Source organism: Myotis daubentonii, chromosome 2 (assembly GCF_963259705.1).
Source record: "Myotis daubentonii chromosome 2, mMyoDau2.1, whole genome shotgun sequence".
NCBI classification, from domain to species: Eukaryota; Metazoa; Chordata; class Mammalia; order Chiroptera; family Vespertilionidae; genus Myotis; species Myotis daubentonii.
Genome location: NC_081841.1, coordinates 105,752,921 through 105,772,008, shown reverse-complemented (window position 1 = coordinate 105,772,008; position 19,088 = coordinate 105,752,921). Strand labels below are relative to the sequence as shown.

At 46.9% G+C, this 19,088-nt stretch overlaps 2 protein-coding genes across 4 annotated transcripts in view; one reads left to right on the top strand and one right to left on the bottom strand.

Moving 5' to 3' along the window:
• Window positions 1-10,206, bottom strand: part of B3GLCT (beta 3-glucosyltransferase) — a 162,452-nt gene extending 152,246 nt beyond the window's left edge. For both annotated transcript variants that reach the window (XM_059684099.1, XM_059684100.1), the window contains exon 1: window positions 10,006-10,206. In XM_059684099.1, the coding sequence (XP_059540082.1) occupies window positions 10,006-10,069 (64 nt within the window). In that variant the 5' untranslated portion in view covers window positions 10,070-10,206. The remainder of the gene's footprint in view (window positions 1-10,005) is intronic.
• LOC132228158 (ubiquitin-ribosomal protein eL40 fusion protein-like) lies at window positions 9,877-16,769 on the top strand. Of its 2 annotated transcripts, none has more exons than XM_059684101.1 (2): window positions 9,877-10,016; window positions 16,269-16,769. In XM_059684101.1, exon 2 carries the CDS (start codon window positions 16,298-16,300, stop codon window positions 16,715-16,717), a length of 420 nt encoding a protein of 139 aa, XP_059540084.1. In that variant the 5' UTR covers window positions 9,877-10,016; window positions 16,269-16,297; the 3' UTR covers window positions 16,718-16,769. The 2 variants fall into 2 exon arrangements, with proteins under 2 accessions (XP_059540084.1, XP_059540085.1); XM_059684102.1 differs by having other exon boundaries at window positions 9,880-10,016; window positions 16,266-16,769.
• The last annotated feature ends 2,319 nt before the right edge of the window (window positions 16,770-19,088 follow it).

Here is a 19,088-nt window from a genome sequence, read left to right as displayed (position 1 = left end):
TGTGTGTGTGTGTATGATGTTTGGCCTCTCACAAATTTCCAGATTCAACGGGGGAAAAAATTCTGGAAAGCCTGGCCTGAAGGCACAGTACAGTAGGAGAAATACTGCAAGGTTACTCATGTTCTAATATGTCAAACTGCTCTTTAAAAGTAATTTTCCCTTTACTATTTCTGACATGAATTTCTGTGAATTGCTACAGGGAACTATATGTAAAGTTCAAATCAGGGCAAAGAAGTAAGACCCTTTATGTTATAACCTTAAATAATTCAAGCCAACAAATGTGGGACACCCATCCTGAGAAATAAATCAAGATTTTAAAACGAACGTGGGACAAAGATTTATGGGCTCCCGGAAGAAAACTGGAGAGGAATTAATTGCACTGCATTTAATCAACACTAATCAACTATCTCTTCTTGTTCCTGGGAGGGAGCACAGGACCCCATGCCCACGCAGGAAAGATGAGTGTCCCTCTGACTTCTTGCTCTGTTTTGTTCCTGTTCCCCAATCTGTCTTCCCAAACTCTCCAAGTAACATCTATCACAGAAACCAAATTAAATTAAATAAATAAATAATAAATAAATAAATAACACCTCCAGGGGTGCTGCCAGGATTAAGTGAGTTAAGGATGGCTGGGCATGGATGACCAGCCCAGCGGGTGATCATGGCCTTGCTGCTGGTGGTGAATATGGTAACACACTATCAGTCTGGGCGTGTCTAGGTGTGGGTGTGCCCTGCACACAAGCCAAGAGTAGGAGGAAAACCACGTGCCCCTGGACCTGCCATCAGGACCTGCTCACAGCTCACCCAGAAGCTGACAGTGGGTGCCCCCCCCTCAGGGTTGCACACGTAACACGCCGTGGGAGGCAGCTTTGGGGGCTTTCCTTTCTTTCCTGTGACCTACTTACAAAACATCTCACTCAGCACATCTCCGCCCCATAGCTCAGGTCCTGGAGCTTTCCAGGTTTCATTCGAGGTCTTCCAAAGCGGGCCGTAAACTCCAGGATGCACAGCCCTCGGCCAATTTATTTGGTTCTAATTACCTGCTTTGAAGATAATCCATGGCAGCAGAGGGAGCAGAAACAAACTAACTCTAGCTCAGCCACAGTGGGCAGACCTGCCCTTCCTTCATCCTCAGACAAACCCACTGTCCCTGAGCTTGTGGACGTACTGGGTAGCAGCTCCATCCAGCCATGCCCGAGCACAGGATGGAGCACCTGTCACGCTCCATGGGCTGGGGACAGAACCACTGCAGGCAGTGGCTGAGGATCACATGGTTAACATGTGTACTGTTCCTGGAACAGGGCCTGGCACTGGCCAAGTGCTCTGGGTGGCAGCAGCTATTACCATTATCATTGTGAATTTATATTTTCAACTGTTCAACAGAAAATTCAAACGTGGCCATGTGGGCATTCTAAGCCACACATGATGCTGGGCGTGGAGAAGAGGGATGAGCTCCTCTCCAGGGAGCTCGTGGTTTCACAGGAGACAAGTCCTTCCATCAATGCCAAGCACAGAAGTGTGGCTCTGATGGCAGTTGTCCTGATGGTAGCGTAGGAAGCACCTGGGGGTGGACAGAGGGCACCTCACCCAAGCAGGGGGCAGAGGTAAAAGAGGCTTCTAGACTGGGAAGCTCAGGACTTAAGAAAGTAACGTCCAGGATACAGAGACTTCAAGGACAAGAGCAAGGGGGCCTGGAAACAGGCTTCTGCACACAAAGTACTGCCAACAGTCCAGTGTTTCCAGAGCATGGACACCTGAGGGGAGGGAGTGGCTGGGCCTGGAAGAGATGAGGCTGGAGATGGCAGGGGCCATGTCACGAAAGGGATTGGTGTTGGGGAGTCTGGTTGTATTCTGAGCGCCACAAAAGCTTTTTAAGAAGGCAAGTGCTGTGTTGAAATGTGTGCCTTAGACAGCTTTCTAGGGGTGGTGTGTGGGTGGGCTATGAGAAGGACATAAGAAGACACAAATACATCATCTGGGAAGCTAATTGAGCCAGGCAATGAGAGAGAAGGGACTGACTTAAAGTGAGGCAGTGCCTGGGCACAGTAGGATTATGAGCAAGAGCAAGTGTTGGGGATACTACAGAAGCAGAATGGACAGGCTTAGAGACAAGATCCTAGCAGTGGATATGGGTGGGGCAAAGAGGATCCACAAGGATGATGAGAGAGATGTGAGCACAGGTGATCCCTATGTACAGGCCTTTGGCTCCAGGCCTGCTGTACCATGAGGTCACTGGTCAGAGACACAGAGTCTAGACCAGTGATGGCGAACCTTTTGAGCTCGGCGTGTCAGCATTTTGAAAAACCCTAACTTAACTCTGGTGCCATGTCACATATAGAAATTTTTTGATATTTGCAACCATAGTAAAACAAAGACTTATATTTTTGATATTTATTTTATATATTTAAATGCCATTTAACAAAGAAAAATCAACCAAAAAAATGAGTTCGCATGTCACCTCTGACACACGTGTCATAGGTTCACCATTACTGGTCTAGACTCATGCCACCTGGGATCCAATCCAGGTTCTGCTGCTTAATAACTAAGCAACATGGGACCAGTTACTGGGCCTCTCGAAGCCTCTGGCTCCCTTTCTGTAAAGGGGTGGGGGTAGGGGGGTCAAACAAGAATGAAATAGGTTATTACCTGTTCAAGTTCAGGACAGGATCTGTCCTATGGAAAAAGCCACTGAGCCTTTTGCTCAGGTGCCAACAGCACACTCTTAGAAAAAGGGATATGTTGGATTGGGGGTGATGCCAGCACAATTCTACCAGGGCAAGTAGAGAACTGGACAACATTTAGGGTCAGGACACCCCTTTGCCCATTCCATGGGTTCTTCCACACTTGCAGTGATTCAGCCTTTTCAGAGAAGGAATGCGAGGAGGCGTGGCTCCCACCCAAGGACGGCAGAGAGCAGACAGACGTGACATCCATCATCTTCTGAGCCCACTACCTACCCCCACTTGAAACACATCTCCTGTTTCATGGAAGAAGTCAGAGGGGGGAAATCACTTGGTGACAGAGTTTGCCAGGATCGGCAGAGTCTATATGCCACAGGGCAAACGTATTTACAGGAAGGACAGGAAATAGGAAGAAAACAAGTAGGAAATAACCATACATTTTAGAAAGAAAAAGTTCATTTGCTTCTTTGAGTCATATCTCATTTAAACAAATGATACAAGAACCCATGTGCCACTCAGGATATAAAAAGAATAAAATTCCAACTCAAACAGAGTTTTAGGGGAGATTCAAAACAAGCTGAGTTACAGGTAAGGGGCAGAGGAATCCCAGGTCACACAACCTGCTCCAGAACGCACAAAGGGGGTCCAAAAGAGCGAAGAGCAAAACACTGGACATCAGCACTTTGTATAATTCCTTCCCATTGCAGGAATATTATTGAACCATTAACTGTCAGGCTAACTTACAGAAACACATCTATGCTTCAATGTTGGTTATCTTATTTTTGACATACAAAAAGTAGGTTTTAAATACACCCATCAGGACCACTGACTCCACAGTACCCACAGTCTATGACATTCTAATGCCTGTAGGAACTTACTTGCCTGGTGTCCAAAAATCTTTGCTGTAACAACCCACTCCCTAGTTTTGGAGACTTGTGACCCACACATGATATTCCCTCCAGAAGCACTTGAGAATCTGCCAAACAATGCTGGAATCAGAGAAAAACTTCTTAGTTTGAATTCGGGGGGGGGGGGGGTTGGTTTTGTTTCCCCAGTAGGCAAAATGCCTGACTGCTGAGTATTGAGCCTCGATACCTATGTTGCTGTCTCCAGAAACAGCCCCCAGTATCCTTTAAGACAAAGCCACTAGCAGTCATCTAGTTTACATAACCTGGGCCTCGGTAGCCCAGGCAGGGTTCCTGCACCTGCCAGCATATACAATCCACCTGGGGCCTTGCTGGAAATGCAAATCCACAGGCCTCATTTCAGATATTTTGAATCAGAAAGATCTGGAACCAGGAATCTGTATTTTAACAGGGGACCCTGAAGGGGACTCTTTAGGTCACTGAGGTGATTCTTGTGTGTGCGAAAGGTTGACACACATTGGGATGAACAGTTGGGCAGGCCCCTAAGGGAAATGACTGGGGCTATTTTCACAACAAGCCCTGGACATTTTTCCTTACCTGCCTTTCCTCCCTTCATTTCATAAATGAAAAAGCCAGCTCCTGCGTCAATACCCTCAGGATCTCGAGAAGATAAATGAAACGTGATGTGTAAAGAGCCTTGAGTTCCTCACAGGAAGCAACGATGTAAACTAAATCATAACACCTTTTCAGATCATAAAATATTCTTTTAGGAGCAAAAATAAGTCACAGCCCTGGAGGGAAATGGCACTGCTACACTTGAATACACTCAAAACTTATTTGATGATACTTTTATGCACTTTTTTTTCTCCCCTAAACCTGTAGTTTTACATCATACAGATAAAGACTTTCCTCCCCAGCTTCTACCAAATCTTTTGGTGCACATACATTTTGAATAAAGGCTTAAATAAATCAACTTCTCAATCAAGGCTCTCCTCTTTAAAAAAAAAAAAAATCTATTCAAATTGCCCCCAAATCATCTCTCTCCAGCTGACCTCTTCTCTGAGTTCCAGGCCCACAGATCTAACTGCCCATCTGACATGGTACCTTAACATCTCACACACACCCTCAACTTGTCCAAGCTGAGCTCATCATCCTCACCACCCCTAAAAGTAAATGTTAGAAAAATGTCTGAGTAATGACAAAAAAACTATAACTTACAAGTGCTTAAAGTGATAAATTTTATTTCTACATTAACTATAATAAATTTATTTTTTTAATCCAGTCCTTCTCCACGAGTGCCCATACCAATAAACAGCACCCCTCTCTGCCTACAGCTCAGGACAGAAACCTTTGACTCCTCCCTAACCCCACTCTTTCTGTAGGTGGCTGTTCCTGTACCCGCTGCACCTATCAATCACTGTATCTTAGCGATTCTTAATCATCTCTCATGTAGCTGAGTCTAGCAGCCTCCTCACTGGTTCTCCACTTCCACATCAGCCCCCTCTAATCCCTGTTCTACGGGCCAACCAGAGGAACTTCTTACAAGGGAAGTCAATGTCTCACTGCCTATGACAGCCCTTCAGCAGCTTCCCTTTGCTCTGGGCTAGGGCAAAATGCTCGCCCTGCATAACCAGGCCCCTACTGGTCTTCCCAGCCCCTCTCAGCCTCTTCAGACAAGTCCCTTCTCACTCCATTCCTCCAGCACCAAGCTCTCCCCCCTGCCAGACCTGCTCCCTTCCTCCCTCCACTGACTTCTGCTTCCCCTTCAGTTCTGAGTTCTGATGTCCCTTCCTCTAGAAAGCCTTTCTTGAGCCCCTCGTCCAAGGTTTCTCAATGGCACTACTGACGCTTTGGACCAGATAGCTGATTCTTTGAGGGAGGTTGTCCTCTGCAATGTTCAACACCACCACTGACTCCAGATGCCAGCAGGACTCCTTGACAAACCACCCATGATAGCCCCAAAGTCTCTAGGCCAGGACAAACATTCCAGGAACACCCTCACCATCTCCACCCCTGAGATCACCCCGTTGAGAACCACTGCTGTATGTAGACTTCCTGCTAAAGCCACACATCTCCCTGAATGAACTCCTGCCACAGCACTGAGTACAGCTGCAATTACGCAGTTTCCCGTGTAGTTAGTAATTCATGTTACCTTCTCTTCAAGACTCCAAGCTCCATGAGGCTGGACAGAAACTAGATCTGTCTTCTTTCTGCAATATCCCCCAATCCTTGATACACAGTAGATAATTCAACCCTTTTTTGAATAAATGGAATGAAACTTTGAGTACAGTTTTTCCTACTATTTTAATACCACTTTTAAATGGTTAACCTTTAGTGGTCCAAATCAGCACCTACACTGAATCGGGTTTCTTTGAGAAGGCTTAGTGAACAGAGCTTTGAAATAGGGTATTAAAGAAGCCTCTGGATCAATAATGGGTCTGATGAATCCCAACACTCACCATAACTTTTCCTTCCTATTGGGAGAGATGGAATTAATACTCCTGTATATTGTTCTTAAGCAAGAATCTGTGCAACACCAAAGATGGATCACACTTAATGCTACAAGGAGGCAAAATATGTAACATTTGCAAATTCCCCGTAAGTAATCCGTTTGTGCCTAGATATTATGCTTGCTTTATATGTTTCTAATGCGAAATTATAAACTCAGCCCTTTGTGATCTGAATGAGGTCAATTATAGGGACTTGCTCAAGTTGAAGGCCCACACATTTGCCAGAGAGGAAGATAACAAAAGGTCTCAACATCTCCTCCCCATTCCTCCCCCATTGGAAAGAGGCTCTTTCCACCTCCCATCCCACTGCCCCAAGACCCTAGCCCAGCCGTGGGCAAATTACGGCCCGAGGGCCGGATCCGGCCCGTTTGAAATGAATAAAACTAAAAAAAAAAAAAAAAAAAAAGACCGTACCCTTTTATGTAATGATGTTTACTTTGAATTTATATTAGTTCACACAAACACTCCATCCATGCTTTTGTTCCGGCCCTCCGGTCCAGTTTAAGAACCCACTGTGGCCCTCGCCCACCCCTGGGCTAGCCCAAAGAGCTTGAGTATTGGCTATAAGCAAACTCCCTTGGGTCAAATTCATGGCCAAGGGGGCCATCCCAACCTGGGGGTCCTAGACTATCCTGACGACAACAAATCCATCCAGATTGTTAAACTCTGTGCCAGTAATGTCTGTGTATTCCCTTAGAAATAAAAGGTCTTAAAAATCAAAAATTTTAAAACGCCAAAAAACCCAGAGTCAGGCCTGACTCTTGGTGTTCTAAATGTCTGGCTCACTGCAGTAAAAAGAACCTGAGCAAGATCTGGCTCAGAATAAAAATTATCCTTAATTTTGGCAGGTACTAAGACAAACAATCTTGACCCATACAGAGCAGAAATAGAGATAAGAAAGATAAAACTGAATATCTATTATTTTAACATTGTAACAATGTTAAAATTAATTGGTGCACAGAAGGACCAATTAGGATTAATAGACAACCCAGACAATTAGTGCTTAAATAAGACAGAGGTTTATTTGTAATCTCAGGCAATACAAGTCTGGTAATAGGTGATACAGGGCTACTAGCATGGTGCTCCACGTCCATCTGGCACCCAGGTGGTCGCTATCCTTTCTGCTCTTACCATACTTACCACTGGCTCCGTCAACGTCACCTCCTGGTCACAAGAAGGCCACTATAGCTCCAGCCATCGAATTCACATAATAGGAAATGGGAAGAAGAATGAAACAATGGCAAAAATGGCCTGCATCCAGCTGGGTCAGCCACCTTTAATAAGCTTTACCAAGACCCACCCCAAAATCTCTACAGAGAACTCTCTGGCTACCCATATTTGCAAGCGCCACTGAGAAACTACTGGACACACTGCCACCACCATCAGCATTCCTCCACCCTTCCTCTTGCCCACTGTATTATTGCTCTTCTAGGGCTGCCATACAGAAACCATTGACTGGTTGACTTAAACAACAGAAATTTACTTCTTCACATTTCTGGAGGCTGTAAGTCCAAGATCAAGGTGTCAGCAGGGCTGGTTTCTACTGAGACCTCTCTCCTTGGCTTGTAGATGACCATCTTCTAGCTGTGTCCTCCCATGGCCTTTCCTCTATTTACATGCATTCCAGTGTTGTTTTTTTATTGATTACTAGAGAGAGAGGAAGGGAGAGGGATAGAGAGACAGAAACATCGATGAGAGGAACATCATCGATCTGTTGCCTCCTGCATGCCCCCTACTGGGTGGGGAGTGAGACTGCAACCTGTGCATGTGCCCTGGCAGGACACACCAGCCAGGCAAAGTTTCAGTATTTTATCTAGTCTATGGCTCTCATTTTATAGAACAACCACAAGAAATCACACAGTGGCTGACCTAAAAGCATGAATAAATCTGATTATAGAACTGAAATTGTAGTTAATTTTTTCGGTATAAGTGTTTAAAATAAATTTTCTATATGGATTTTTCTCTAATGAATATGCTATCCTTTGTGGGGAAAATAAACTATATTCGGTCAGGCTAACCTCATAAGGGAATGTTTAGGTATTTTTAAACACAATCCGGAGTGCCCAAATGCCTCTGAACTCTGTTTCAGCTAGATTCCAAGGATCTTTATTTCAAGATTTGTAGAGTGCCCCTCAACCTGCCCTAGCAGAGTTCAATAAAATGAATTCATGATTTATTTCAGATCTCCAAGAATACAGCTTCCTGTCTGCACCAATCCACGAAAGCCAGTTCACAAAGCCAGTTCTCAGGGAACTTTTCATAGATACTATCTTATTTATTGTGCTTATCTGAATCCCAACACTCCCAATGTGAATAGACATCTCTTAAACTGTGTTGACATTTTAGTTCATTCTGAATGTCCTTTCCCATAGTGCCAACTTTGGGCAGTGCAGATATCCCCTCAAGGGCAATAAAAATCGGTACACTTAGCCAATACAAATGTGCCTTTCAGCCCATATGTTGACTGTATTATGTACAAACCTTATATTCCCAGGACAGCACTATAAAGTGCAGGGCTATAAATAGAATCTTAATTTCTGCTACAACCCACCAGCTTTGTTTAGGTGCAAAACTTCCAGGCAGCAGGCCAACTAATGCAGCTAGCAGTCACCTAGTCCACTCCCTTCCAGCCTCCCTTCTCCCAGGGCTGCCCCAATAGTGCACTTCCTTCCGCTAAAGCAGATCTTTGTGGCTTCCAACTGTCCCTCACAGCCTAACTGCCCAAGGTGCCCGCACATTTTTAATTACACTGTTACTTACTACATCATGCGTGTGGGCAATTAATTACCAATTGATCCCACTCAATTTTCCCACAGTGAGCACCTATAGAAATGCCCGGGGTAGGAAAATAAGGTCCGTATTCAGAGAGCTTAAATCCAAACAAAACAGGGCAGCAAGTTCCTATAGGTGGGCCACCAAACAGCGACGTGCAACAAACAACACGACATCTTTTCCTAAATTGCACCATTCTGCCATTTCTAGAAATTACTGCCTCTTAGGCTGGACACACAGAAGTCTGGGTTAGACGACAATAACCCTGAGAACACTGAAGAGAATCATGTTTCCACAAGCTTTCAAACTTGAACAAATCTCACATGAAAGTTAGTTACAATTATTTTAAAAGACAAACTTTTATCAACATAATTTTATAATGAAGGGGAGAACTAGCTCCTGTGAGGATGGAAGGAACATGGGAGGAGGCATTACAGCAGCAGGTCTGACCGGCATTGTTTCCAGTAGAGTTCTCTACTTTTCCCCCATAAAGACCCAAGATTGGGGGGAGGGGGCTCCGCTGGGCCTCCCGCGTGCCAGGACCGCCCACGCTGAGGCCAGGGGTACCCGTCTTCCCGCGTCAAGGAATCCGGGGGTGGGAGGGACCCGTGCTAAGTTGGCATCGTAGCCTCGGGGGCCAGGGCATGTCCGTCGGCCCACGCAGTGAGCTCCAGAGGGGTCGGTGGGCACACGGGCGCCGCCTCTCAGCCCCGCGGGTGGTGCGGCCGGTGCGGGCAGGAAGGGCAGAGAGGTAAGGGGCGCGCAAAGAGATTCGGGGGGACGCGGAGAGGTGCGGGGAGCACCGGAAGGGCAGCGCACGGGGTGTGCGGGCGGGGCGGGCCCGCGTCCCTCCTTCCAAAGTTTCTTGCAGTCGCACAGCTACTCGCGCTTCCTGTGGGAGTGACGCCTCGCGCTTGCAGCTCGGCCGGCGGCCAGCTCCCGGCGGAGGAGGCGGAAGACGCAAGACGGACCGGCCACAGCAGGAACCGGGCAGCCGAGAGGGGCCAGGGCGGCGTGTTCCCGAGCCGGGTCCACCGGGCACCGCGAGGGGGCACTGCTGCGGGGGGCCAGACGGCCGGCTTCCGACACTGGGCTTCGGGGCTGATCGCCGGCGCTGCCCTCGGCGCTCGGAACGCCCGCGCCCCGCCCGTGCACGCCCGGCCGCCCGCTACTTACCCAGCGAGCAGGTGAGGAGCCAAAGCCGTGCCAGGAGCGCGCAGCGGCGGGCGGGCGGCCGCATTCGGGCAGCGGGGCTGCGCGCCCTGCTTGGACGCGGGGACGAAGACGCGCGGGGAGCGGAGCTGCGCCGCCGCCGCCCTTGCAGACCGGCTGACCCTTTTTCAGCGCGCGCCCCCCCCCCCTCCTCCGCCTGTTCCGCCCGCGCCCTCTGGCGGCCGGCAGCGGGAGCGCCCGCCTGGCTCTTTCTGAGCAGAGGTGCCGTTCAGTTCCCTCCTTCCAGGCGTCTGAGCTGGGCTCCCGCCTCCCTCCCTCTCCCTTACTGAGCCCCATCCTCTACCCTCATTCCGTCAGCTCTTTTTCCTGGATCTCTAGCAATACATCAATAGTTCCCCATCTGACCCCCCCCCCAAAGTGATGCAGGGGAGTCACTTTTCCTCTCTATTATTGTACCACCTGCTATTTCAAAACAGTAATTCAACTCTTCGCTATTGTTGGCACCAGTGTTCTATTTTGATGAAGGTGTTTTTAATCAGCTCAACTAATTTACTTAATATCCTTTTCTAAAAATATATATTTTTATTGATTTCAGAGAGGAAGGGGGAGAGAGAGAGAGAAACATCAACAATGAGAATCATTGATCTGCCGCCTCCTGCACACCCCCTACTGGGGATCGAGCGGATCGAGCCTGACCAGACTAGAACTGTGACCTCCTGGTTCATAGGTCCACCCTCAACCACTGAGTCACGCTGCCCGGACTTAATATCCATTTTTAATGGATTTGGCCAGTAGCTTAGGCCTGAAACATAGCTTTAATAGAAGTTTGTGTAAATGTAATTTCATATAAATGTAATTTTAAGCATTCACCATAATGGAGGAGGAAGAAAGGAATTCAAAACATCTGATAAAAATTAATTAATTGTGTAATACACAGAAGTCAGTTGACAGCGGAAACGGCGGGACTGGCCAGGGGCTCCCTCCCGCTAGGAAGAATGGTAGTCCTGGCAGTGATGGTGCCCCTTAGGTTGTGTGGTGGACTGAAGAGGACAGCAATTACAAAGGAAGGACTGCAAACCCCTCTCATGGTTCTGCACCGCTGTGCCTCCTCCAAGCCTTGACTCATTGATGTCTTAGCAAGTTGATAGGACCAAGTGCTCATCGCCTACCTGAGTTTAGAACCACGACTTCCTGAAGGTCCTATCCATGTTTCCCTTCACACTTGGTTATATGTTTTAGATGCCTACTATGTACCTGGGACTATGCTAAGTAGTCTGTAAACACCAGTATCTTCCAGGTGGACTTGTAACACTCGCCCAGTTGCTAAACATCAAAGGAAGAGCAGTACTAGGCCCTAGAATATATGTGAGATGTGGGGAGGTAGAGAAGAGGTGCTGAATAAATGTTTGTTGTCATGAGCCCTATAAACTTGAATGCTGGTAGGAATATGACCTCAAGTGCATTAGGACACCCTTGTCATTTGTCCATGCAAAAGCTGCTGCAAGTTTTTTAAAAAGAGGAAGTCTGGAGACAATTGGTTTTCTCTTTCTGATTTATATTGACTTCTTAACACTAGGAGCTAAATGTTATGCATATTACCCATTTTGTGTGAGTGCAAATAGTGCCATTTTGTTCCATTCAGCCAAGGTTTGTGGCTACACATCAATACCATTTTTAAGGGAGGGAAAAGAAATGTAAGAATCCTTCCTTTCATTTTCTTATTGAGTCCTTTCAAATTTATGGTTGGTCCCTTTTTTCCTTCTTTTAAAATTTACCTTCCTGGTTAAGAGCTCTAGAAGGTGTACAATTTCTGAAGCTGTTCAGCTTTCGTCCAAGAAAATATGTCTCACATTAGATATTAAACATGAAAGTAAGGTGGGTCTAAGTAGACATAGAAGCCTAATAATTAAATAGCTTGCTTGCCAAGTATGTGCTCAAATACCAATTCCACTTTTGGTAACAAGCAACTCTGGGCTGCTGAATGTTTTCATCAAAATCTGTCATGTCAGAGTGTCACTGTGCGGTGCAGGGGGTGGGGCTCTAAACACGGGAGAGCACAGTCTATGTAAGAAATAAACTCTCCTGCGTTCTTCCTTTCCACACAGACATGGATAAATGGCACATCACAGAGCACCATAACTCACATTTTAAAAAAGATTACCTTTCACTTACTGCAGTCCTGTGATAAATGGACTTGCTGGGAGTTCTCTTTCCCCATTACAAGTCGAGAGTTCCCTGGAACAAAATGTGCTCATGAGGACATTACAGATGCATGGCAAGGCCTTGATTACCTTGGTGCTGCTGTTACTACCGGGAATACCAACTACAAGGGGACAACTTCCATTAGCAAAAAAAAAGACAAATAACTACCTTATGTACTCTAAGATTATGTTATGAAGAAACAGCAGGCCATAGCTCTGTTGTCCTGGAGTTCACCCACCCTCATGCTGGCCCCGGAAAGAATGCCCTTGCCCTGCACAGGCATGAAGCAAGGAGTCACTATTGCAACATGATTAAGACACTGGTCATTTTCAAAAGAATTTTCTAAATACTAAAGAACATGAAGAAATATGCATAAAACCATAGATAGCAAAATAATCCAATAAACAAGTTCTAAACAGATGGTTGTGATCTTATGGTTACTACTAGAGGCCCGGTGCACAAAATTCGTGCACTGGGGGGTTGTCCCTCAGCCCAGCCTGTACCCTCTTCCATCTGGGACCCCTCAGGGGGGGAGTGGGATAAGGTGGCGCAGGTGTCTTACCGGGCCCTTTCTAGCCTGATGCCTCACCCAGTAACTTGGAAGAGGCCTCCTGGGCACCCTCAGTGGCCCTCACATGGCTTCAAGAGACCCTTCTCTTCTCTCTCTCTCTCTCTCTCTCTCTCTCTCACACACACACACACACACACACACACACACACACACACAGGAGTGGCCTTATGAATTATTAGTGGCCTTAGGGATTATTTTCCAAACTTAAAATCAGGCCAATGGTCTGACAAGAGATTCTAATGTCTGAATTAGGGTCTCAAAGGCATAAAATAATTTTGATCATCATCAGATCGATTTAACCAGTTGCTAACCATGTCCCACACTGTCAGTGCATGCCTGGTAATGGGAAAGCAACTAGTCACTGTCCCTGATGCTATAACCTTTAGGGAAACAAGAGAACCTTTGCCCCCTATGGTAGAAGAGTGAGAGAAAGACAGACCCAGCAAAAACCTTCATCAGAGTAGATCCAGTGGCTCAGCCTCCTTGGCAGCAGGCGCTTAGGAAGAGGGCTCTGATGCATAAAGAAGGAGGTCTGTCCGTCCACTGCCCTAGAGGGGCATGTGTCACTGTGCTCCTAAGCTGTTCACAAGTTATAGGCAAAACCCAGTCTGTCTAGTCAGACTTTCAACCAAGATTTTGCCAGAAGAGGCTTACCCACAGGATTCTTACTGACAGCCCCTGAACCAAGATCCAGGAAATAAATACAACAGAGGCTGCCATCTTGACAGGCCCCCAGGATAAGCCCAGAAATGCAAAGCTATTGCCATTCAATGTTCTGTTCTTTGGAAGACACAGAGTGGTATAAAGGCTTCTGTACAAAAAATAAATAAATAATAAATTAATTAATTAATATGCGCTATCTCCTAGAAACTTCTGATCAGAAATAGAGTAGCCCCTTGACTATTTTGTTCTCCTTTCTAGAATCACATGTCCTCCTGTTCTCAGTAAAGATTCCTGTGGAATCCCTCCTAACCGGCATACTCACAGGAGCACTGGACCTTTATTAAGAAAAGATGGCATGGGCTGTGAACATTCCGCAGCCCACATGAAAGTGTTGGTGTTTTTGGTGTTGTTGCTGATAGGTAGTTGTTCATTTTACAACAGCTGCTTTCATATGTAGGATTCTGGTTCACAAGATCAACAAAATGAGTCAACGTTTTTCATTTATCCATCAAGAAACAAGTCAGAGTGACTTCAGGAGTGGGGCCCTCATGTGACCTACTGAAAATGGGAAGAGAAATGCGTTTTCCTGGATTGATCAGACTCTATTACAGTGATGGCGAACCTTTTGAGCTCGGCGTGTCAGCATTTTGAAAAACCCTAACTTAACTCTGGTGTTATGTCACATATAGAAATTTTTTGATATTTGCAACCATAGTAAAACAAAGAATTATATTTTTGATATTTATTTTATATGTTTAAATGCCATTTAACAAAGAAAAATCAACCAAAAAAGTGAGTTCGCGTGTCACCTCTGACACGCGTGTCATAGGTTCGCCATCACTGCTCTAGTAGATATACCTAAAGAGCCATGAGCGCATGTAGAACGCAGCAAGTGCCCTCAGAAGCACCTGAAGGAAATTTGACAAGCGCAGCACACCCTCTTGGGGACAGGAGAAGGCCTCACACACACGAGGCAGTTGAACTGAGGGTTAAAGAACAGATCGGCAGTCATCAGTTGGAGAAGGGGAGAAGGGCATGCAGCCGAGGGAGCAGGGCGGGCAGGGACATGGAAGTCAGGGGAGCTGTGAGTTTAGAGGCTGATGAGTTCGGTTTGGCATGGTCTGGCCGCTTCAGGGAGGACTTTGAATGCCATGCTACGAAGATTGACCTTCTGCTGAGTGCAGCAGTGGAGAGATGGGAAAGATGTGTCAACATTCTCCACTGCGAGACTGAGTCTGCAACCTTATCAGACAGCCAGTGAGAATGAATACCCCATTCAAGGGTGCTGGTATTGATTTAATGAAAAAGTTATGCTGTGAGAAAATTAATTCAGTGGTAATGGTCTGGATATATTGGAGAGGGGAAGGAAAAGAAGGAAGACTTTTCAAAACAAAACCATGAGAAAAGGAGAAAGAAAGGGAAACTTGCTGTACACATGCGATAGCTGGGCACTCTGCCTGTTACTATCAAATATACCATTTCATTTAACCCTCACAAAGAGAGAGACTGTTCTGGTTCCCACGGAATAAACAGATGAGTAAACTGAGTCTCAGGTAGGTCAAATACCAATAGCCAGAGCTGCCATTAACAGCAGTGTTTCCACAAAATCAGGCTCTTTGAGGTGGTAGTAGCAACAGGAGTACAGGGAAGGAATGTCTCTGAAGGCTCCGCAGAGGCCAGATCAATAGTGCTTGTGAGGGAGCCAGCACGCAGACCGCAGCGCAGAGGATGGCCGCAGAGAGCCAGATGGAGCAGTTAACTGAAATGGAGATCTGCCAGAGGAAGGAGTTTGTGGAGAAAAATGGAGTATTATTATCATTACTACTGTTACAAATGATGTACCCTCACAATATCAGCAGTTGAAAAGCAACAGCTAAATTTAATAAACACTTGTTATACACCAGGCACTCTGCTACATGCTGTGCGTGCATTATTTCTGGTTAGATAATACTTCGTTTAATTCTCAAAACTGCTTTGCTCTTGCTTTAGAGAGATTAAGGAACATGCCTGAGGACAGCACTTCTCACAGTGGGGTCCACCATCCTCTTACAGGTCCCCAGGTTGGCAAGGTCAAACCTTTTATGACAATACTGAAGCACTTGGGTTTTTTTTCTGTGTTGGTGCAAGAGCATCAGTGGGTGAGAGTGCCTCCTGCCTTAGCACTAATCAAGGTGGTGGCAGCAAAAAAGGCCAAGTCCACTTAGGAAGATCCTTGATGAAGCATGCACATTATTAAATGTATTAAATTGCACCCTTGAGCACACATCTTTTTTAAATTGTGTGAGGCAAAATGAGGTGTAGCATAAAAGTCCTTACGCTGTGTATCAAGCTATGCATATCAAGAAAAAGCACTTGTGTGAGTGCTTGAGTTGCAACCTGAACTAGCTGAGTCATTTGTGTGTGTTTTTCTGCAGTTAATAGAAACACTGGCAGACAAACTATGGTTATTCAGCATTAAGAACTGGGCTAATATGTTTTCAAAGATAACAAAGCAAATGTATCACCTCAAAGAAGTTATGTGTTGCTAACAAGAGCTTTTCAATCCTTAAAGACTTCAATTAAATCAATGGCGGTGTTTACAAATGTGATTTTTTAAATCTTGTGTAACAAAATGAGCCCACATTTGGAAGACCCACGTATTTTTGTGACCTCTGTGTGATGTTACAAAAAAAGTTCCATTCAAAGTAAAAGAAAGTGTTTAAAAAGTTCCATTCAAAGTAAAAGAAAGACCAATGGATTTTGAGGTAACATGGTACAAAAGTTCACTGTGTAACTTCAGATTCTACATTATAACTAAGAAACTCCCAATTGGCTCTCTCTCTTCAAGAAGGCAGAGCAACCTCCCCAGCAGACACAGAGATGCAGATCTTTGTGAAGACCCTGACTGGCAAGACCTTCACCCTCAAGGTCGAGCCCAGTGACACCATTGATAATGTCAAAGCTAAAGTCCAAGACAGGGACTTTGTGGGCAAACAGCTGGAGGATGGCTGCACTCTCTCGAACTACAATATTCAGAAAGAGTCCACCCTTCACTCGGTGCTTCCTCTGCAGGGTGGCATCATTGACCTCTCCCTCTGCCAACTTGCCCAAAAGTACAACTGCAACAAGACAGTCTGCCTCAAGGTTTGCGGCCACCTGCACCCCTGCACAATCTATTGCCACAAGAAGCGCGGCCACACCAACAGCTCGAGGCGAAGGGTAAATAAGGCCCCTCTACCCCCTCCTCAGGCCCACAGGAAGGCCTTCTTCCTGAACCCGGTGGCCCTGGGGCCTCAATAAAGTCTTCTTTTCCTTGACTGGAGAAGTGAAAAAAACAAACAAACGACAACAAAACACTCCCGATTGTCTCGAGTTTTGGTGGGTTGTCAATGAATGTCCACAATTATATGAAAAGATTATTAAAATATTCCTCCACATTCCAATTGTGTGCCTGTGTACAGCTGGATTTTCTTCATTTACTTCACCCAAAACTAGATCCCAACAGATAAATGAAGAAGCAAATGTGAGAATCGACCCATCTTCTATAAAACAGATAAAAAATGTACTAAAATGTAAAATAACGATACTCTTCTTACTATTTTTTTCTTTTGAAAACTAAACTTATTTTTCATAAAAATATAGTACAGGGGTGTTTAAAAGTAGGTTTATGATTGTTTTTATGGAAAACAATACAATAATCCTAATATATAAAAGCCCAGGGTCGTAATGACCAATCATGACCGAAGGCTGACCAACCTGGAAGTCCTTAAGTCAGTGCTGGGTTGCTGTGGCAACCCAGCACTGACTGCCCAGGGAAATGAGACTCAGAGGGAGAGGCAGGGTCTTATCTGCAGCCTCAGTGGCAGCTATTGATCAGTACTTGCCTCTCTTTCTCTCCCTCTTTCTTTCCGGGCTTCTTCAGCAGCTGGGCCTTCCTTTCTCTCCCAGCCTCCATGGGGGCTGCTGTTCAGCCCTGCCTCTCTGATCAGGCCCAGAGATAGGCCCAGAGATGCTGACTGGCATAGTGGCTGACCAATCAGAACCAAATGTGGGTGCTGTTGGGAGCCAATGGCTGCCTAGGAGGTGGAGCTTCTAATGTTGACTGGCATAAAAACTGACCAATCAGAACCAAGTCTGGCTGTGGGGAGCCAATGGCTGCCTAGCAAGCGGAGCTTTTGACGCTGACTGGCATAGAAACTGACCAATCAGAACCAAATTGCCCAGCAGAGGAGGGCAGTTGGGGGCAGATCAGGCTTGCAGGGGAGGGCAGTTGGGGGCGAGATCAGGCCAGTACGGGAGGGCCATTGGTGGCGAGATCAGGCAGTTAGGGGTGATCAGGCAGGCAGGCAGAGGCAGTTAGGGGCAACCAGGCCAGCAGGGGAGGACAGTTAGGGGTGATCAGGCAGGCAGGCAGGTGAGCAGTTAGGAGCCAGTGATCCCAGATTGTGGGTCAGGCCTAAACTGGCAGTCAGACATCCCTCAAGGAGTCCCCAGTTGGAGAGGGTGCAGGCTGGGCTGAGGGAACCGCCCCTCCATGCACGAATTTTGTGCACCGGGCTTCTAGTTAATAAGAGTAAGCTCTCGTGTACTTACAACTGTAAACCTACTTTTGCTCATTGCTGTATATTAATGTGACAGGTTAATTATTATTTTTAATGAGTTAATAAATGAATATATTCAAACTAGAGGCCTGGTGCATGGATTCATGCACATTGAAAGGAAATTAATTAGAAGGTGGCTGTCAGGGCAGGACTGGGCGAGACAGGCCAGACCTGCCCTGGAGCCAACCTCTCGCAGTCCCTCCCTGGCCAGCTGCACCTGAGGCAGTGCTGGGGCCCCAAGGGCATCTGTGGAGTGAGCAGGGTCCCTCCAGCAGGTGGGGTCCCTCGGCCTGGCCTGTGGGGATCTGGCCAAAACCAGCAGTCAGACGTTCCCCGAGGGATCCTGGAGTATGAGAGAGCACTCTGCAAAGTTGCTGTTGCTTGGTAGTTCCTGCATTGAGCGTCTGCCCCGTGTTGGTCATTGTGCATTATAGATACCGGCCGGTTAGCCAGTCGCTTAGCCTTTTATATATATAGACTAGAGGCCTGGTGCACGAAATCCGTGCATGGGTATGGTCTGTAGGCCTGGCCTGCGATCAGGGCCATCTTCTGCAGCTGCCCGCAGCCAGTTCCGCCCCCACCCCCACCCACCCCCAGTTCCCCATTCACCACTGGGTGCCTGATGGCCAGGGGAAGGGACCAAGAGGTGGTCAGTGCACCTCATAGTGATTGATCCAGCGGTCGTCCTGTCATTAGGATCAATTTGCATATTACCCTTTTATTATATAGGATAGAGGAACAGGTAGGGGCTGGTTGGCCTTCCCTGAAGGGGGCCCTGGATCGGGGTGGGGGGTCCCCACTGGGGAGTGGGGCTGGCCGGGACGAGGGGCCATAGGGTTTGGAGGCTGGCCATGCCCCTGATTGGGGTGGGTCCCTGCTGGGGGGTGAGGCCGGGCTGGGCAAGAGGTCACCAGTGGTTTTCAGGCCAGCCACACCCCTGATCTTGGTTGGGTCCCCACTGGGAGGTGGGGCCAGCCTGGGGGAGGGGCTGCGGGCGGTCTGCAGACTAGCCATGCCCCCAATTGGGGTGGAAGTCCCTGCTGGGAGACAGGGTTGGCCTGGGCATGGGA

Coding starts and splice junctions, on each gene's coding strand:
- LOC132228158 (XM_059684101.1), top strand. CDS start 16,298: ATGCAGATCTTTGTGAAGACCCTGACTGGCAAGACCTTCACCCTCAAG.